The sequence below is a fragment of the Schistocerca americana genome, chromosome 2 (genome assembly GCF_021461395.2).
Source record: "Schistocerca americana isolate TAMUIC-IGC-003095 chromosome 2, iqSchAmer2.1, whole genome shotgun sequence".
Taxonomy (NCBI): domain Eukaryota; kingdom Metazoa; phylum Arthropoda; class Insecta; order Orthoptera; family Acrididae; genus Schistocerca; species Schistocerca americana.
Window position 1 is genome coordinate 459673230 of NC_060120.1, and position 21958 is coordinate 459695187.

At 39.8% G+C, this 21958-nt stretch overlaps 1 protein-coding gene across 1 annotated transcript in view; it reads right to left on the minus strand.

The window, feature by feature from the left end:
* Nucleotides 1–21958, minus strand: part of LOC124595906 (sialin-like) — a 71600-nt gene that overhangs the window by 26771 nt on the left and 22871 nt on the right. The window contains exons 3-5 of the mRNA XM_047134817.1: nt 19274–19510; nt 16666–16753; nt 3511–3731 (exon numbers count right to left, since the gene is read on the minus strand). Of these exons, the coding sequence (XP_046990773.1) occupies nt 3511–3731; nt 16666–16753; nt 19274–19510 (546 nt within the window). The remainder of the gene's footprint in view (nt 1–3510; nt 3732–16665; nt 16754–19273; nt 19511–21958) is intronic.

Sequence of the window (21958 nt, forward strand, 5' to 3'; positions counted from 1 at the left end):
ACTTCTGCTTAATTTTCTATTATTAAGTATTTGAGTTTTTCAAAGCAAAGTAGATACAATAACAAAGCTGTGTCTACCATTGTAGTAACCATTGATGTGTGTAGTAAAGGGCTTTGTGAACTGCTGAGATTGGTCATAGTGCGAGAAAGACTATCAGCCCAAAGATACCCACCTGCTAGTGGCAGTGTGTGTGGCAAGAAAAGGCAGCCAAATGGTACTTCTTAAGGATTTGTAACTGTTAGCGTTCATGATGTCTCCTCTTGCATCAAAACTATCATCTAAATTAAGATCTTGGGTTACAATGGATGGTGCTTTCATTGCTGATGGATAGTGTGTTCTATATTAAGTGTGCAATATGCAGATCAGGTGCTCTGTGAAGTCCCAACTTCACAACATACACAGTGACACACATGCAAAGAATTGGCCAATAAACCCGCATAAAAAGCAAGAGTTATTGATGCTGATGCAAAAGACTCAAAACTCCAGAAAAGAATTTTTACAATGTGTATTCCACTATGGTTGCTGCAAACATTCCATGGTACCAAGTTCAAGTGCCTGAATATTGTTTATTCTGCAAAAGTACAGTGACTCAACATTAAGAAAAAACTATTTATATTTTTGCTATTATGATGCTCTGAAAAGTGTTTAGTGCTATATAAGTAACTACCACATATGAATAGCTGTTGACCCAACAATGGACATATGTAGATATTTCATTGATTGTCTCATTGTTGGCAAACTCTATAAGGAAGAACACTCAGAGCTATTACTGATTTTCTTCAGAGTGCTGGAATGGACAAATCAGCAGTAGCTCATTTTGTGAATGACAGTCTTCAAGCGCTGTGGCCTGTGGGAATTCAAGAAGAAAAAGTTCTCGTTATATAATCAGGTACTGTGGCTTACATGCTTAAGACCACAACTGCCCTACGTGTATTTCCACATTTAATCCATGCACCTGTCTGAGCCATGCACTGCAACATAATTGGTGAAAAAGTGCATGGCAGCTATCCATAAGCAAATAAAATAATTTCATACACCAATAAAGTTTTTCTTAAAGCCTCACATTGTGAGTCACTGTATAGAGAACTGTAGCCAAACTCACGATTTCCACCTGTTCTGATGAAGTTGGGCACATGGATTGAAGTTACTGGTTTTTATAATGAACATTTTCAATCCCTGAAAATGCTGATTCATTCATTTTCGAGAGGATATTTTCAGCAGGAGATGCACAATATGTTGTCACTGATGCGAAAATAAAAAATTCTCTGGTGTACATCCATAGCATCTTCAGCTTCCTTGCGAGTATCATTAAAGAATTAGAATCTAATGAGTTGCCTTCACAGAAATTGTTAGTGATAATTGAGAATTATCAAATGCAAGCTAATTGACAGTAGACGTGACACTGGGCAAAGGGTAGTGAATAGGTTTGACACTGATTTGACAAGAAATCGAGGTTAGTCTATTTTTGTCAGTATCTGCAGTATCCTCAATTGGGGTGAAGAAGATACTGCAGCAGACATCTCTCCAGGAATATTTCCTCTCCTAAAATTTGCACCATCATCATCCTACAAAAACATTCTTTCTTGCAATCAATGTTCTATGACTGCAGACAATTTGTAAAAGTAGCTGGTTGTTCTTCGCATTTCAGAATGAAATGTGATATGGGGTACCACAAAAATTTAAGGGAAGATGGCTATTTTAGTAAACAGATGCGACTGCAAACAATTTTTTTATTAGTGCATTACAGACTTCCGAAATAAAATAATTAAGTACTTGTTATTTAAAATGTACCTTCTTAATGTACTTTTCATCTTTATGTGACACATTAGTGCATATTAAGATAATACAGTAGGCTATGGTATAATTCATAAGTTGATTTCAGTTGAAATTATTGTTTAGCATTAAATACTGAATAAAATGATTTTGTGAGATTGCATATCTTCTTACATATTTCACTGGTTTTGCACAACTTAAGTACGTACATGTTCTGTGTGTTGATCCCCTTTTTCCTGTCCTGTCCCCATCATCCAGCTAATGCTGGGTTGGAGACAGTATGGTTCCACAATTTTGGGAAGAACCAACCAGCCCAGTAATTACCTAGGTAGATGTGGAAAACTGCCTAAAAACACATACAATTTGGCTGACACATAGGCCTCTGTCATTTATCTGGGAGGCAGATTCAATCCAGGACCAGCACATCTCCTCACGTCTTGGAAATGGACCCTTTAATGTGTTCAATTATCTGGGAGCAGCTGCATGTTAATATTACAGAAAAATCAAGGTTTTACACATGACTTGTATTCACAACTTTAATTCTGCCAGTAGTGTATCCCTCCCCTACTTAACAAACTTCATAGCCCTTCTGCACACTCTGAATGACTAGCACTCCTGGGAGAAAGATTATCATGCATTTGTTCATTTCTTTCGGCAGTCGACTCGACTGGTTGTACTTTCCTGTGTAGCACATGCGTCCGCATCATCATATTTTATTCATTTCTGTCTGGGACATAGATAGCTAACACATACCTACGAGAAAGGTCGTGGACATTCTAGTGGTCTCGATACATTATTCTGTCTGGCATTTGTTAGAGAAAAGTCATGAATATTCTAATGTTTTCTTGTACAGAGAACCTTCAATATGTAGAATTATAAATATGGATTATTCACCAAATAGGAAGCTAGTTTACATTCAGAAGCAGAAATATTAAGACTGAAGAATGAATAAGTAAAAAGTCCTAGTTGCAGCAAGTGCAAGTGTCAAGATTAGTCAAGAGTGAGAGTGATCAGTTTATTATGGTAAAAGTGAAGGTAGTCCAAGATATCTTTTGTACTCCCTCCTTGCGGTTTTTCTCTATCCACCACTGTTGTACTGATGCAGATAGCTGAGCTACATCTCATAAAAATAATAAAGCTAATATCACAGAAAGCCCATCTTTAATTAAGTAGTTCTTACTAGAGAGAGAGAGTTCAAGTGGCTTGTGGCAGGAGGATGTTATGACAAGTTAGGAATTTTGTGTTCTATTTACAAATGTGCATAGTGAGAGAGTTGTGTGAAGTTACAAGATGAGTAGTCCCACGTGTAACTTAACTGAAAGTACCTATAGATTATTACCTCATGGTTGTAATAAATCCCTGAAATAAGTCTAAAGAATCACAATAGATTCCCAGTAGTGAATCATTCATTACTTTTATTGTTTTCAAGGTAAAGACTTGGAAATGATAATCTTAATGCAAGGTAGCTTTCCAAACAGTATGCAACATTTACTCATTCTTAAGCAAATTTATCTTTTGAAAATGGTTTATTGAGATTTCTGCATGTTATTTTTTTTATATCAAGTGAATACACATTAAGAAAAGTTTCACTCGTTTTTCTAGAAAAAAAGAAGCTTCCACACTAACAAAAAGTATTCTTTCAACTGTTAAGCTCTGTTTCCTTCTGAAGTTTTGAATTTCCATTTTGTTTATGTGAGAAATTAAATTATATTCAACCAGTTTATCTTTTTTACACACCTTCTTTGCATTAAGTTCCTCACCAAGACTGCTAAGAATATATTCTTTTTCCTCCTCAGAAATACGTGGATGTTTATCAGGAGAATCATAAATGAGGAAAATCCATGGTATAAACCATACAACAGCTAAAGCACCAAAGAAGTAGAACACCAGTTGCCATCCACCAGCAGCAGCTAAGATACCAGACAATCCCATGGAAAGCACACTGCCTAAATTGAGTGCTGTAACACAGAAAAAACTCAAAATAGTTTGAAGTTAATTAATTCATATGGAAGTAAGATATCTGAGAAAACAAGGGTTATAACTTAATGAACAAATGAAACAGCATGACATATACAAGTTCTATAAAGGAAACCACCAGTTTCTTCTATTTTTTCTGACAGTTCTCTTAAATGCAGAGAATAAAAATTGTAATAACTTAATGAGTTTCTACAAGATTGAAATGACTGTCAAAAATCGGTAATCACAAATTATACAGGGTGTCCCAGGAGGAATGGTCAGTATTCAAGGATATGAGAGGATCTGATCCGAAGCAAAAAACTTGATACAGATATATCCACTATTTGGGATGGTTTCCAAAATAGAACACATTTAGTGTACATTGTTATTTATTGTCATTATCAATCAACACACAGTCAGGTTTAAACATGTGTACGTGTAGAACAGTTAGTAAACATTACAAGACGTGTTTTACAAAGTATCAATTGTAAAATACGTGTTTATAATACATTCATCTCTAAGCACTATTATTAATGTCACATTACAGGTGTTGTGCAGTTCACAATACATGTTTGAATATCCCGCTGTCCGCTTCAAATCATTTGCGTACTCTTGGGAGAACATGTTGTATTGCTTGTCTGAGTGCCTCTACATGTTCGCCAATGAAGGCAGCAGTGTCCATGTTGCGACCAAGCTGTTCATCTCATGCATTCACCTTTTATTTGTACACCTCAGACTTCATCCAACCCCACAAACAAAAATCTAATAGCATAAGGTCTGGAAATCTTGGTGGCCACTTAATCGCACTACCGAGACCATTCTAATGACTATGGTAATTGCAGTTGATTTACTTAAGATACTTATTATAATAAATTTAAAAGCCACTAATAAAGAGACATATTCAGTTCATAAGAATCAAACTCATTAACTTACCCTGTAAATTTGTCACAAAGAAATAACAGTCTGTAGTATAATCTCTGCCTTCCCTCCAAATCATAGATCAAGGGTGCTGGCTTTTGAAAAATCACAGCTCACAAACATTGAAAACTAATCCTCCTAAAAATCCAGTTTCAGGTATTTTTGAATGAGCAGCGATTGATGAAGATAAGCAAACTATAGTTTATTTGTTTTTTTTTTTTTCAGACTAATTGATTAATACAAAAAGTAATCCACAATCCACAGAGAATTGTTTTATTTTTCAAATATTTGTAGACTTTCTATTTCTCATTCACAAAGAATGTAATCCTATGAACAGTGGACCGTTTGATGAAAATGTTTGTGTCAGTGTCAAGATCCAAGTTTTTTGGTTCTTGTTATGGACATGCATCAAAGCATTGTCATTTAATTTCTCTTGTGTCATGGTGTTGCAGAGGTAATTTTTAATCTTCTAAGGGTAGAGAAAGAATGTACTGATGTTCTGCTGTACATGTAGAAATTGCTGTATTTAAAGTGATCGTCATAAGTTTAATCACCTCTGGGTTCAATTCTCTGATGTTCATATTTGAGGAAAGGAGTCAAACTAAGTCTTCCATATTTCCACTGAAATAATTTTTACACACATTTCATATCATATTTCTGTGCAAAGTTTAAGTTTCTGGGTCAAAGTCATCCTTATAAAATTCTATTACATTACTGAAATCTTTAGTTTTGGACATAAGAAATGTTTATATTTGTTTGAACGAAGTGATAGCAGCTTTAGAAAGTCACTCATTGAAACACTGAATGACACTACCTAAAATCTCAAAATAAATCCACTGGTAACAATCACAGGGGCTGGCAAAAGCATAGGGTAGAGTGCTGTCATCAAGTTCTCAATAAATCTTATGAACTTTGGGAAGTTTTAGATCTTTGACATCAAATTCTTTGATCAATTCCAAGCAAGGGCTCAATATTTCATCAAAACTTTCATCAGTTTGAGGTAGCTTCACAACATCTTGGACACTATTAATATTGTATGTGGTGTTTTGGAGTTGTAGAAAGAAGTTTTTAAGAAAATCATTCAGTATTTCAGCTGGCTCTAAAATTTTAATACGGAGTGTAGTGACAATGATAAATTCAAAACAACACAAAAAATTGAAGAACTCAGGAATTTATTCTGGAGCATCACCTGACAGGGCAAAAAGGCCAAGGAGCTACAGAATGCATAATGCTCGATGCAGAGACTCAAATATTGTTGGTCATTTGGTGGACATGTGTACAAAATTGGTAATTTCTGTCACATTTGAAAGACAGTTTGTAGCAAGGACTCGTTTTGCTTTGCTTCTTGGGTCACAAGGTTCAAAGAATGGGCCAAACAAAGAACATATAGAATACGTAGCTCAGTTCTCTGACTTTTGCTTGTTATCCAGAAAAAGCGTTGGTCATGTTTTCCACTCCATCACTAGCAATAACTCTGCATGACTTGATATGTAGAGAAAAATAAATGATAACATCCATTAAAACTGTCAACAATACTTCAGCTGTAGTAGATTCAGTATTACAGAAACAAAAACTAATTCATTAATTTGAAAATTATACCCACTGACACATCAAAAGCAAATCAAAACTTGCTTGTGTTGACATACATTTCTAGTTTCATCCATAGTTATCAAATGGTATTGGGAATAGTTCAAACTTTATCAAATTGTGTAAGACTTCGTTATCTGTAATAGAACCTGTTTCATTTGTTATGTTGTGTAAAAGCCATTTGTACTTTGTATACTCAAGCCAACAGGACAAATCACATTTATCTGCAGCCACTAACTCTAATAATTATTAGAATTAGAATTTTCATCTGTGTGACCAAGGATTGCTAACTCTGCACCATGAGATAATGCAGTGAAGATAACATTCTCAACAGAAATACTCTTTCTATCTTCATTTCTCCCTTCTTACCCTTATACATTAAATGCTGCCTATTCACACCTTTATCAACTGCATTTTTCCTACTACAGCAAGAAATATGATAATTTGACTTTCCAGAAAAGCAGACTTTTCTAACGCTTTGTTTCGAGAAGAAAACCTGACCTCAATGAATGCTTTTATCACATCCTTGTCTTGTTCAGTTTCCTTTCCAAAGGTCCACTAGAGGAACTCATTTCTTTACTTATATGATGAAACACTTTACCACACTTCTCATCTTTCCACTGTTTTGAAAGGTTTGGTCACCACCAAAATGACTAGTTTTCTTTGTTTTATTTAATAAAACAGCTGAATTGAAACCATCAGGAGCACTATGTGCATACATTGTAGCTGAATCATTTTTCTTCATTAATCAGGGAACAATGAATCTATCCATTACAAAAACCAACTACAACAAAGAAATAAAGAAAATAAATGTAATTATAAATAATTGTCAATGATACTGTGTTATGCAAAAAAGATGTAAACTTGGCTGGTTTAAATCCCCACCAGCCATTGGGCAATGACTGGCAGAGATTTTCATGAGACAGAAGTGCTGAGCATTTGTCAGTTGTTTCTGGAGGACTGAGAAGGGCTATGCTGTGCTTGCATGGGTCAGCACAACAGCGCAACATCGAAGGTGGTCTAATTAACAACTCTAAGTTTTCCCCCAATTTTTCAATTTTCTTTTCCTTTTTCTTCCTTCCCCAATTTCTGTGGGTGTTGAGCATCATAGGGTACCTATCATAGGTACACCAAAACTGAGACACTTTTCCTGCATTTTTCTCCAGCACCATAGACTTTAAATATATGTTTTGCAGCATACATGTGGTGTGAAGGGCTTGTCCTTATAACCAATTTTAACTCCAAAGTATGCATAATATATTTTCCCCAGAAAAGGAGTAATATTTGACTTCCTGTGTGGCATGATGACTTTACCACAAATGTAGCAAAATCAGTCAGGATGACTGTTGCACTTTTGATCTGTTTGTAACAATGTAGCTTTCACTCATAAAGTTCAAATCATACAAGCCTGCAGGTTAATACAAGTCAGAAGCGAGGTCAGTTCAATCCCACCTCTCTCTCTCCCACAGAGTTGCCAATTCCATCTCTGTATAAAGGGTTGCCAGCTATAATTGTACCTCTGGCATCACTTTTAAGGACTTAAATAAAACACAGGGAATTACAAGTGTCTTATCATCCTTCTTAGCTGCATTTATTAGAATACCATATATTTAATCCTAGATCCAGGATGGAGTGTAACAATATTATGAAAAGGAAAGTTGCCACTCACCATACAGTGGAGATGCTGAGACAGATAGGCACAACAAAAAGACTGTCACAGATAAAGCTTTAAGCCCCTAAGGTCTTTGTCAGAAACAGATGGCAGATACACACACACACAATCATGCAAATGCAACTCACACGCACATGACTATAGTCTCAGGCAACTGTAGCCAGTGTGGCTACAGTTGCCAGAAACTGCAGTCATGTGTGTGTGAGTTGCATGTGTGTGTGCCGTCTATTTTTGACAAAAGCCTTATGGGCCGAAAGCTTTATTTGTGACAGTGTTTTTGTTGTGCTTCTCTGCAACTCAGCATCTCTGATATATGGTGAGTGGCAATTTTCCTTTTAATAATATTGATATATTTAATGTAACTATAGGATGTGGAAATTATTTTGCTTTGCGACACCAAACTTAAAAATTTCAAATACTTGATTGAGTTATGTATCTAATAGGCTACTACAAAAATATTAACATAGCAAAGAAACTTAACCAAACTGAACAAAGTGAGTTACATTTTTAAATTCAGTGTGTACTAAATATGAAAGATCATCCAAGAACCTGTGCCCTCAAGAAAAAAGTTTCAAAATGCAGACCACTGCTATTATGTGTTTTTTTGATTGCATTCTGTGTAAGTGTTGCTTCATCAGTGAATATAGTATAGTGGCAGCCCTGTCACAGAATTGCATGAATGGTGGCACATCATTATTTCACCACCAAAAGTGCTTACTTTACTGTTGGGCCAACTTTTTGCAACAGAGTAGCACCTACATGCATGGAAGAGACAAAGTAAATGCCACTGTGAGCTAGACCTTCATGCTGAGTGGACATTTACACCAGAATCCATCGCCCATGGGCCACATAGGCGAAGCACAAAACATGAAGCATTTGCGAACTTGAACAGACGTTGATATTTCACTCACTACTTTTTGTTGCACCCATGAATTAAATGGCACCCTGTGAGATACTAGATAATTTGCATGTTTGGCCAGTTCCATAGCCCTCTTCTCTCCATGACCACAAAGTTGTACTATGTGCTCAATCATTGAGGAGTGTGTACCCTCCAAGATCAGTGGTCGAGCTATTACTGCAGTCAAGTGATTGCAACTTGTGAACATTTCAGAGAATATTTTTGCAAGTTTGTCAGTGCACCAACCTTTGCCAGTAAATGTATTATTACATAGTCACATGTTTGTTAGATTACCACCACCTGAGTGTACACCCCGAACTTTAGGGGTGTGGCAGTAAAAGCCAGCTGACCACACAACAGACTTGAAAGTGGTGGAAATAAATCTTTTCCTGCTTCACTGATGATCCTAACATGATCTGTATGCTAATACATGGTGATGGACTGGATTGGCAAAAGTGAAGAGTAAACTTGAGTGGACTTCCAGTCAAACATTTCTGTGTTGGCTGTAGCTGCGTGTGCACGTGGTTTTAATGTTAAATGTTTATTCTTTTCATGTGTGTGTTTTCCCCTGTGCATGAGAAATTAGCTATTGCATTATAATAACCATGGAGGAGCTACAAAAGCAATGGAAGAGCTGCTGGCATGCTATTGCCTCTTGGAGGCTGAGCTGCAGACACAGCGTGCATGCACGGATCCGGCCCACCTGGAGCCAGCTCACAAAAATTTGCATACACAAAACAGCACCACACCGATGTTACCCCCCACCATAGGGGGCAATGGCCGAGGGATTCTAGGAGCTTCAGTTTGGAACCGCATGACCGCTATGGTCGCAGGTTCGAATCCTGACTTGGGTATGGGTGTGTGTGATATCCTTAGGTTAGTTAGGTTTAAGTAGTTCCAAGTTCTAGGGGACTGATGACCTCAGATGTTAAGTCCCATAGTGCTCAGAGCCATTTGAACCATTTGACTAGCACAGGACATATTTTGGTTACGCTGCCCCCCTTTTGGCCCTGCAACCTCTTTCATGTGGTTTATCCAAGTCAAGATGGTTTTAGTAAGTAACAATGTTACTTGCAAACTCACCAGATTTGTACACTAGTGAGATAACTCGTTCAGTACTACATAGTTGAAGTCCAGAATGTAATCACCACTCCACTGATTCATTCCTTGTATAAACAGCTGAAGGAGGAATTAAAGGAGGAATTAATCTTAAGGATTTCATCATCTGAAGAACAACAGGTGCATCAACTGCATTGCGAAGAGGAAAGCGGTGACTGGAAACCTCAGTTCCTCTGCCACCTATGAAGCCTCACACAGTCTGATGCGGTCCCAGACTCACTTTTACACACTGTCTGGGTGCTCAGGTACACGGGTGCAAATGATAATAGCCCTGCAGACGGACATGCAGCTGGACACCATTTCATACTCAGCTGATCGGGTACACGAAGCACTAGCAATGGTGCCTAATACTGTGGCCACAGCAGCCTACAACACTGCACCTCACCTACATGGTAGTACACACCTCTCACATCCACTGGCTCAGACTCCAACATACACCACATAGTGCAGAACTTGCTTGCCCAGGTGGCAGCACTTGCCATACAGGTCAATCAGTTGGTGTGCTCATGGCCAAAGGGCAGCAGATCTGGCTATAGGTACCCAGCTCGTGCAGTCGGCAATGCAGCAACATCCATTCTAATGGAACCATCTCTGAGCTGTTACTGTTGAGCACCAATTTGCGCAATGAAGTGACCAAGTGTTGCCCACCACACTCACACCAAAATACCAGCCTAGATGCACCCAGGTGTGGTGCAGTATCAAAGCACCTAATTATAATGGAATAGGGTGGGTGCATGAGGTACCTGGTGAACAATGGTTCAGATCTGTCAATTTGCCATTGGACGATGTTAAGAGACCTTAGAAAGACTGAAACTCTGTGTCTCATGGCAGCACACAATTTCCACCATAAAAACATAGGATATTCATCACCAGAATGTAGGCTGCGTACTGCTCTGCACATCCACATGGAGATTCACTTTAACAAGCCAATCCTGGTCACAGATTTCCTCATCCACCACAAGCTGCTTGCTGACATTGGAATCATACAGCTGATCAGCTCAACAATGAGTCTGGAGATAATAGGATAGCGAAAGCAGGCAGTGTTCTTCAGCTTAGAACCTGTGGTGTGCCCCAGACCGCAGCACTCCAACAATGCGTTGGCAGCAGCTCGCAGTCACTAGACTTCTTTTTGCACAAGTTATCAGTGTCACAATCTTGTGGAGTGCTTACAACTGCAAGTTGCTTGCAGTCTACCAAGTGGTGAAATACTTCTGTTCATCAGTAAAAGCCCCTCCTTTCATCATTTTCCCCTACCACAAGCCGATAACTCACGTGTATTGGAGCAACAATATCAACTGTTCACCACATCAACGACAACAGCTGGATTAAGTGTCGCAGTTCACCACTGACATTTGACCTGTTACTGGGATGGACATCATTGCCGACTGCTTGTCTCACGATTGTCTCCTCTCCTGTCAATTTTGAGGACGTCGCGCAATAACAGGAGAGTAATGAACTATTGGACAGCTTTGCCATGACACCTACAGCTGCCTACAGCTGGAACTAATACCCATTTCTGGTTCCTCCCGCAAGATTTGGTGCTACGTTTTGACAGGTGCACATCAGCTATTTCTGCCAGGAAATTCCAGTGCAGCACATTCAACTGCATCTATGGGCTATCACATCCTGGTGTAGACACCACTGTGACGCTTGTGGTTGCACGTTTCATCTGGATGGGATTCCAGAAAGAATGCCGGTAAAGGGCATGTACTTGCACCATGTGGCAGCATGGCAAAGTTGGGAGACATACCCATGCACCCATCAGCACCTTCCTTGACGTGACAAGCTGCTTCACACATGTCCATGCAGACATCTTGGACCTATTTACTCTGTCCCAAGGCAAGCGGAATCTACTGATAATGATGGACAGTTTCACATGCTGGCCAGAGGCCTTCTGTGAAACTTGGGTGGCATGTTTTGGCTGCCCCTGTCTGATAACAACAGACTGCAGCTGCAGTTCACCAGTGTGCTGTTTACACGTTACCTGACTGTATGGTGTGCCACTACATGGAATGCCCAGCTACTACCCAGTGTCTAACAGCATAGTTGAACGGCTTCATCCAACACTGAAAGTGTCCCTGATGTGTCACAATGTTGCCTGGATGGAGGCACTTCTGCTCATACTCTCAGCCTGCAAATAACACCAAAGGATAAGATTGGTGTTTCACCTGTAGACTTCATCCACAGTCAATCGCTTACAAGCCCTGGTGAATTCATGCAGGAGGTAACACTGCCACACAATGCCTCAGCCCCACCACTGGCAGCCAGTCTGGCATGGCACTAGCAAAGTATTTGTTCACATCAACTTACAGCATGTGTTACGTTATGCGTAGATGCAGTACAGCCACCACTTAGGCTGCCCTACTCAGGACCACATCACACAGTCATCCGTGATGAGAGGACTCAGCAGATAAAATGTAACAGCAAACTGACTAAAGTTTCCATTGACTGACTCAAAGTGGCTTATGTCTTGACTGTACCAGCTGCTGGGGCAGTTCCTCAGCCTGGCAGAGGACCTGTTAATGGAGGATGCTCCTCATGCAACCAGTCAGGCAGAGCCCCCCCCCCCCTCCCCCCATAACTGCCAGTGGTGCACGGACACTGCCAGCTATCACCCTGCAGCAATGTGTGCCTCAGCCTACCTCCACCCCAGCCTAGCAGCCGGCCAGACCCTGACTCCCTCAAGCATACCAGCCCCCTACCACAGCAAACAACAGACTTCATCATAAGAGCCAGCCGCTATGTCTGCTTCAAATGTCCATGATGCCTTCAAATGCCCAAGCTGCAACATAACGACTTCACACTGCAGAACACAGCCAGCACACACCCCACCTGCTGCCTAGCATTGAGACATTGTCTCTGGCAGGCCGCCTCACCAGCCATGATCTCACCTCCAATAGAGCTTCAGACGTTGCCACCCATCTCACTGACTGTTTGTCTGTTGCAGCTCCTGGACTCACTGCCATACCTCTCTGCCTCTGGCACACCCTGCATTGAGGCTGAATTGACCCCCACAACTGTCACTGTGTCACCTTCCCATTGAGCTCCAAACACTGGCCCCCACACTACTGGGCCTGTCTGTTGCAATTCCTGGACCAGCATTTTGGTCCCGATGACACCGCATTTGCATGAGCCTAGACTCTCCATGGTCTCTGGACTCCTGCTGCCACACACATCAAGGCACATCAACTGCCACTCCAGGTTTCTGCTGCCTAATCACAACTGACAAGCCCATTGCCTTTGCACTCACACTGACGTCAGCATGAAGTGCATGAGCTCCAAACATACGCTGGCTGCAGATAGTTTCCTTTCACTTCTTACGGCTACAGAGCTTGCTCTCTAAGAGGGATGGTGGTGCACCAGTATTCACCCATGAGCACAGATTTTACCATTAGGTAACTTTTGGCTTTGCTGCAACACCAACAGGCACAGAAGAGACAAAGCAAAAGCTAGTGCAAGCTAGACCCCATGCTGTGTGGATGTTTACTCCAACTGTAGATTCTGTTAGTCATGGACCATGTGGGTCGAGCAAAATGTACGCTCCCCACTGACACATTAGAGTATCTGAACAGCACCGATTGTTCACTGCATTCCATTGCATCCATGAATTAAATGGAGCCCCACAAGGTGAAATGTAATTTGTGTGTTTGGTCGGACATGCATCATTCGGCTCTCCGCAACCACTGTGTGCCTGATCACTGAGGAGTATACACCCTCTGGGATAAATGCTTGAGCTATTTACCACAGTCACACAACCACGGAATGAGAACATTTCAGACAGTATTTTTGCAAGTTCTTTAGTGCATCTACCTTTGCCAATAAATATATTATTATATAATCACATGTTTGATAAATTAGAATTACCTGAGCCTACACCCTGAACTCAGTGCATGGGCAAGGCAGTAAAAGCTGGCTCACCAAATGACAGACTTGAAAGCGGTGAAAATAACCCATTTCCCACTTCAGTATTAAGGAGATTAAATAATGATTGTCATTTAAACAGTGACAAAATACAAGTCAAGTGGCATTGTCAGCAATTTGAAGATTGTGGACACATTGCATGTGAAATGGATATGTTTTCTGCCTGCAGTGTTTGCCATACACTTGTTCTTGGGAGAGTGATACATGCAGAAAGTGTAAAAAAAGCACCTTGCACTGGCAATAGGACTACACTGCATCATTTAAACAATGTGTTCCTGCATAGGTTGCTGAACTGTACATATAGAAGAAAAATGGGAACGTGGAAGAATACTTTTCATGCAATGTGCTGAAAACTCTTAATCACTCTACTGAACATACTCCGTATCTGCATATTTTTCGTTAGTGTGGATGTGTGACATTTTACCTAATGCATATAAAACATCAAACATCAAAGTGGATGGGGGTAAGACACATAATGTGCACACCACTAGCCCAAAAACAAATGTACATCAAATGTATTCTATCTTGAAAAGGATTCAGAAAAAGGCATGTGTCCAAATGAAGTATTTTGCTTCAAATGAGTGTTCCTGTCATATCCCTGAATATTGACTATTCCTCCTGGGACACCCTGTATAATTTTTTGGACAGTAGGATGAATAAAACTATTACAATGGAGAACAGGAAGGATAACTGGAGGTGGCTGCAGTGACAATTGATATAAAAAGGTTTCCTAGTATCAGATATGATTCTCAGAAGGACAAAGGAATAGGTACGCATATTCAGAGCTGCTGAAAAAGTAAAACTGTAAGCGCTGTTACTAATTTTTTGTCACATAATATAAATGGATAGATAAAAAATCTACTGATCAAGTGGTGGCACAAGAAGTCACACACAAAAGTTAAGGAAATGTGCAAGTTTTCAAAGCCAGAACAGACCTGCAAAATTACAGGCCAATATCCTTAACATCAGCTTGCTGCAGATCCTAGAGCATGTTCTGAGTTCAAATGTAATAAATTTCCTAGAGACTGAAAAGCTCATGTCCATGAATCGTGTGAAACACAGCTTGCTCTTTTTTCACATGATGTGGATGAAGATTCCATATTTCTAGTTTTCTGAAAAGTAGATGAAGAGCAACAGGCAGATTCCATATTTCTAGATTTTTGAAAAGCATTTGACATGGAACACCACTGCAGGCCATTAACAAAGGTACATCCTATGGAATAGGCTCCCAGATATGTCACTAGCTTGAAGACTTCTAAAGTAATAGAACCCCATATGCTGTCCTCAATGGTGAGTGTTCATTAGGGACAGGGGTGACATCAGGAGTGCCCCAGGGAAGTGCGATAGGACTGTTGCTATTTTCTATATACATAAATGATATGGCTGACAGGGTTGGCAGCAATCTGCGGTTGTTTGCTGGTGGTGACATGGTGCACAGGACACTGTCTAGGATAGAAGACTGTTGGTTGATACAAGATGACCTAGACCAAATTTCTAATTTTTGTGATGAATTGCAGCTGGCTCTTAATGTAGAAAAATGTAAGATAAAGCAGATGAGTAGAAAAAAACAAACCTGTAATGTTTGAATATAGCAATAGTAGTGTGTTGTTTGACACAGTCACATCTTTTAAATTTCTGGGCATAAAGTTGCAAAGTGATCTGAAATGGAACGAGCATATGAGGATTGTAGTAGGGAAGGTAAATGGTTAATTTTGGTTTATTGGGAGAATTTTAGGAAAGTATAGTTCATCTGTGAAGGAGACAGCACATAGAGTGCTAGTGCAACCTATTCTTGAGTACTCCTCAAGTGTTTGGGATCCGCACCACTTAGGATAGAAAGAAGACATTAAAGCAATTCAGAGGCAACCTGCTAGATTTGTTACTGGTCGGTTCAGTCAGCATGCAAGTGTTATGGATTTGCATTGGGAACTCAAGCGCCCTGGATGGAAGAAAACATTCATTTCAAAGACCACTACTAAGAAAGTTTAGAGAACCAGCATTTGAAGCTGACTGAAGAATGATGCTACTGCTGCCAATATACATTTCGCATAGGGACCTTGAAGATAAGATATTAGAAATAAGGACTAATATGGAGGTATATAGTTAGTCATTTTTCCATCACTCAGTTTGCAAGAAGAACAGGGAAGAAAACAACTAGTTATGGTACAGGTACCTTCCGCCTTGCACCGTATGTTGATTTGCAGTGTATGTATGTAGATGTAGATGTAAAGGCTATCATAAAGAAATGCCATTTCAATTTCAGATTTACTTATATGATATTGTATACTACTTTCTTGATGCCAAATGCAAACTGTTGACTGTTAAAATTGGTTTCTGCAGAGACTGTTCATTCAAGAGCTTGCCACTTTACAAACTGATGATAACCTGGAATTTTAAGCTCAGAGTTCTGTACAATTTTCCTAGCACGGGATTCTTGCACAGGACTATCCATAAAAGTGGATTATCTTTAAAACAGAGAAAACAAATACTTCAATAGGTCTTTAAGGGTTTGTTTAATAACATCAAGAGTTTCAAATGCAGAGGCCTACTCAGTAAATTTCTATTTGAGAAGTCACAATGATCACAATGTACATAACAACATATAGCTATAAAATATTTATGAATCACCTTCACATATCTATCAGCCAATGACTGTGACACTAAAATTACCTAAAATTACACTAATCTGGAGTCACACAGATGCACAGAGGCAATTGCATTTTCCACATGCCGTATTCAATTAGACCAAGGAGTGGCATTAATATTACTATTTGCCCTGCGAAATACTGTTTGGTGACTTGTGCAGCTTTGTCTTGCATACCTGAAAAGATTACACCTGACAGTCTTGTCCTTTCTTCTGGAGGAAGCCACTTTGAAACCAATGATTGCAATGAAGGAACAACAACCCCCTGAAAGTGAAACAAATGATGCAGTAATATTTATAATAATATAATAAAGGTGAATACACTGAGAACTTTAAAAATATGAGAAAAGAAAAAGAAAGCTTGTTAATTTTTAGAAACAAGTAGTCAATTAGGAAACAGTAAATGGCCAGCACATATCATATAAATGCATTTAAGAAAACTTGTAAGTACCATTTATTTCACATCATATTGTTTATCATGGGAAATGGCTATGGAACATGTGACTGATTAACAAAGGATATATAAGTGTCCAATTAGTAAATGGTAATGCTAGTTTATTACTTTATCTGAAGGTCATATTTACAAGCACAAGCCACTGAGGGCACAGAGGATAGTGCAACTGTAGGGATTTATCCATTGCATGCTCCCCGTGAGACTCACATTCCCAACTTAATGTCCACACACTACATTCATAGTGCCCCTGCTCATTACTCGCAGCAGACAATCTTACCAAGCCCTGTAAGAGTTCGGGCAATGCGTGTGCATCCAGCACAGAAGAAGATGGTCAATGGCCGGTTTGCCTTAACTATATGAATATGGTATCTGTTCTTTCAGACATGTCCAAAGAATGGCCTTTCCCCTCCCCCACTGTTGCAGTGTGCTCCTGTTGGTTCTCCCCTCACTAATGCCCCAACCCCCTTTGTATCTCCAGCATTCTAAACTGTCATTCCTAGTTTGAAACTCACACATGCAATGTTAGCAGTAAATTCATGTGATTTTGCAAATTTCTGGTGTAGTGTGGCACACAGAGATATTTGCCTAGTTTTCATGAATGTTTGGCAGAGAATCGCACCAAACACTAGTTTTTACAACATGCAACGCTATTTATGGTTCTGTGGATAATTATACCCATTTTTTAAGAAGTCGTTCATTTTATTGCTATTTTATCGATTTTACCTTCACTCTTTTAAAGAAGATACATGTAAATATGGGTTTCGTGACTAATTTTACAGATTTTTTTTTTTAAACTGGCAAATATAAATAAAGATTTCACTGCTATTTTACCTGTTTTCCAGAAACACACACAAGTATGTGGCTTTAAATGTTTAATAACTGTCACCACCATTAGGACACTACTTACAGTTTGTAGGCTATTAGTTAAAATTTTATTTTGTCGTGGAATTTCGTAAATACCTACTTTCTCAAGAAGACACACAAAATACAGAGCTATAAAATGTGTAAATGTAACGTGTAACACCACAGTGCATAGCCTGCGAGCACACCAACATACTATTGTACTGTATTGTATTGGGATATTTTGATGACTTTCTCCCACTTTTCAAGAAACACAGTTAAACATGTTGCATTAAATTTTTAATAACTATCACCACCAAATGTATGTTGCTAGTTACAGTTTTAGGACATTTCGTAGCTATTTTACTGACTTTTCAAGAAGATGTATGTACAGCATATCGCTAATAACTTTTGCACCTGCACTTCTCCTGCTAGCATCACTACCACGGATAAGAAATAGGAGACCTGAGTGCTTTATTTGAAAACTAACTACACGATGGAGGACCACTCTCCAGCCAGCAGTTGTGGCCGAGCGGTTCTAGGCTCTTCAGTCCAGAACCACACTGCTGCTACGGTCGCAGGCTCGAATCCTGGCTCGGTCATGGATGTGTGTGATGTCCTTAGGTTAGTTAGGTTTAAGTAGTTCTAAGTCTAGGGGACTGATGACCTCCGATATTAAGTCCCATAGTGCCCAGAGCCATTTGAACCACTGTCCAACTGTTTGGATTGCATGTGAACGCCAGACTAGGCTGGTGGAGTGCCATGTTTCTGCAGAACTCTGTGGCCGCCTAACATACAAACACCCCACCCACTGTCGCCGCTGCTGCTTCACAATTTAGTACTGCCATGAGATAACTCCTGGGATAGTACACAAATAATTGCAATGTCTGTATTCAAACAAACACCACACAGCGTAGTGCCCCCTAAAAACAAGCAAAACGGTAGCTTCTGTACTTCGTACAGCAATTCCTATCACACTACAGAACACTCAACACCTTCACCACAACAATGTGCTTCTGAATATGTGATGCCATCCAGGCCAAGGAAGCCCCATAACAGGCCTACGTGAAAAACAAAATGCAGGTACCTCCCCACCTTTCCCCATCCCTTACGACGACTCACTTTCAAAAGCATTGTCATCTGTAACGTCTTGTTAGATGGGGCAAGGCTTCTATAACCCCGCCAGACACTTGAATCGGGCAGAAGTCTTTAAGGCTTGGAGGGTGTCAAAAGAACACAACACACCTCTGAGCCCACTAAATCATACTTGACGTAAGGAAGAAAAAGAGTAGAGATACACGTCAATATGAAGCAGAGCATAGAAACACATAAACAGTGATCACAGACAAGTGTCCCGAGACAATAAAATGGAAAATGAACAAATTTAATAATTATAACTGTTGTTGTTGTTGTCTTATGGTAGTATAACAATATAAACCACAGGTTACTTTCTAGAAATAAATATTCTTTGCTAAGGAAGATGTTACTTACTGAAGCAGCTCCCTCCAGAGCTCGTACAACCATAAAGAAGTATGTGTTCACGTATGCTGTCCATGGCGATACGACGGTGAGGAGCCCAGCGATAAATAAACCAGGCCCACATATATACCGAGCTCCATATTTTTCACCGAGAAAACCACCAAGAAGCTGTGTGGCAACATACCCATAGTAGTAAGAAGCTAGCACTTCGGCCTGTGTCTGCGCATCCCAGTCAAAGTCACCAGTAGTCTGAAATCATAAACGAGAAAGTAAATATTATATTAATGAATTTTAGCTTAGGATTGTCTACATGCAACGGAATAACGGTAGTATTTGATTTGCGTCTCGTCACAGTTTTTTAAGGTACTGTGTGTAAACTTTTAGATGGCAGACCTCTCCCTAGTCCTGAATCGGTAAAGTCGGTAAACATCGGTAGGCTTCGGTAGGCACGCAGTTTCGACTGCTGCCAACATTACGTAGCTGACTGTGTTGTACAAGGTAGCCATTGTCGTCTGCTTCGTTATTGTTTTGCGCTGTACTGTTCTGCGTGTTTTTATTGTGCAGTTGTGCTAAACATTATCAAAATGAGTGAAGAGGCAGTTGCTGGCCCATCTTGGGAGTCGCCAACAACCCCTACCGGTAGGCCTACGGTTAGAAGGAAACCAGTATTACGTAGCGATGCTCGCAAAATTATATTGCGTGTGACTGAATTCTGCGAAAGGGAAAGGGAGCAAAAAAAAAATTGCTTCCCCCATTTACAAATCTTCAGTGAGAGCTGCTACATACACAGGACAAAGCATGTGTAGCATTGGAAAATTCAAACAGTTTTCTAAGAATCATCCTGGCGTATCACCACAAACGCCTGGCAAGAAAAGGTGAGTTTCCATTTCAGATATTTTGTTCGTGATCACTTTTAAGGAGCCCCCTATTTCGTCCGAATTACCTTATATTTCATTTTTCCTTGCTACCGTATTGCTTTGTATGGAAACACCACTGGTTACTGTATTATTTTGAAACAAATTCATATTACAGTACATTTCCAAATGGTTTGTGAGCGCATAGTAGACAAACATACATACATTCATTTATATATATATAGATTTTAATGTTTCGTTTAGGAACAACATTTAAAGCGAGTTTTACTTCCAAGCCTTTCGTCTGCTTTCGTGTAAGCATGACGCGCAATTTGTAGTGCCAGCACTGCAACTGGTAGGCTTGCCTTGTCCCCCCCCCCCCAATCCAACGGCTCCTCACCCCTCGCCAGCCAATGCTCGCTTCCTCCTCTCCCCGCACTCCCCTCACAACTCTGCCGTCTTAAGTTAACACACTGTATCAGCAGGTGGCTAAAATACATATATAGTTTCATTTATGTGCAGAACTTTCAAATTACATATTCAGCTATTGTGCATGCAAGCTACCAACAACAGTTATGATCCAGGCATCTGTGCTTGACCTCTTTCATCTAAATAACAATTAGAGAATTTGCCTGACGATGTCTTTGTTGCACAATGTTCGTAACATTCACAAAGGCACAGATTGTTCTTCCTGAATCCGCGAAAGTTTCAGTTCCGTTACAAGTACACAGCTTACAACAGCCATATGGACCAGTGCTCGGCAACCCGTGAGGTTCGTGAAACCTCCTCTCTTAGATACCACCAACAGAGCTTGACCATTCTTCGACTACCAATTCTTTCATGCACTATTGTGACACGTGGTCAAATATTGTTGCCCCAAATAAGCAATTTCAAACACTGTGAAATTAGTTCTGTTCGTAGCAATTTTTTGCAGATGAAATGTCAGCCCTCAATAAAAAGCTTTATCTAAATTATTGTCGGTGTTTAGTTTCTTGCAGACTTCATGGCTGCTAATGTGTCGACATTGCTTAACATTTAACTTTGAGGTGCACCTTTGATACCAAAATTTACAGACTGGAAATGGCGTAATCACCTTCTTGACACATATACTGATATTGCATAGTGTTCAAAAACATCAGAAATTTATTCCTTTTTTGTAAACAAATTTCTGCTCAGACATGTTATGTGTTTCCAATCAGTTTCAAAATTCATGACTTTCTAATGTAGATTGAAGGTGGAGGGAGGATAAAGGGAAGGAACTAATGATATTAGCTACATCGGGACTTTATGTGTAATCAGTGGTGATGAGTAAAAATATTTGCTAGACTGGGACTCGAACCCGGAATCGCCTGCTTCCTTTTTATTTTATTATTTTTTTATCTCGTTTTGCGTTATATTCATTCGGAGCGAACGTCCCATGACGCTTGTTCAAGTTCATCGTTAATCCATTAACTCAGTTTTTTATTACAGACGGCAGCTAACCCTTTGAGCGAACACGCTGAGCTATCACGCCGGCGTTTCTTTGGCAATTATATTAATCACTGTGCCAATCCTCTACATCTAGATCTACGAGGGCAGTTCAATAAGTAATGCAACACATTTTTTTTTCTCGGCTAATTTTGGTTGAAAAAACCGGAAATTTCTTGTGGAATATTTTCAAACATTCCCGCTTCGTCTCGTATAGTTTCATTGACTTCCGACAGGTGGCAGCGCTGTACGGAGCTGTTAAAATGGCATCTGTAACGGATGTGCGTTGCAAACAACGGGCAGTGATCGAGTTTCTTTTGGCGGAAAACCAGGGCATCTCAGATATTCATAGGCGCTTGCAGAATGTCTACAGTGA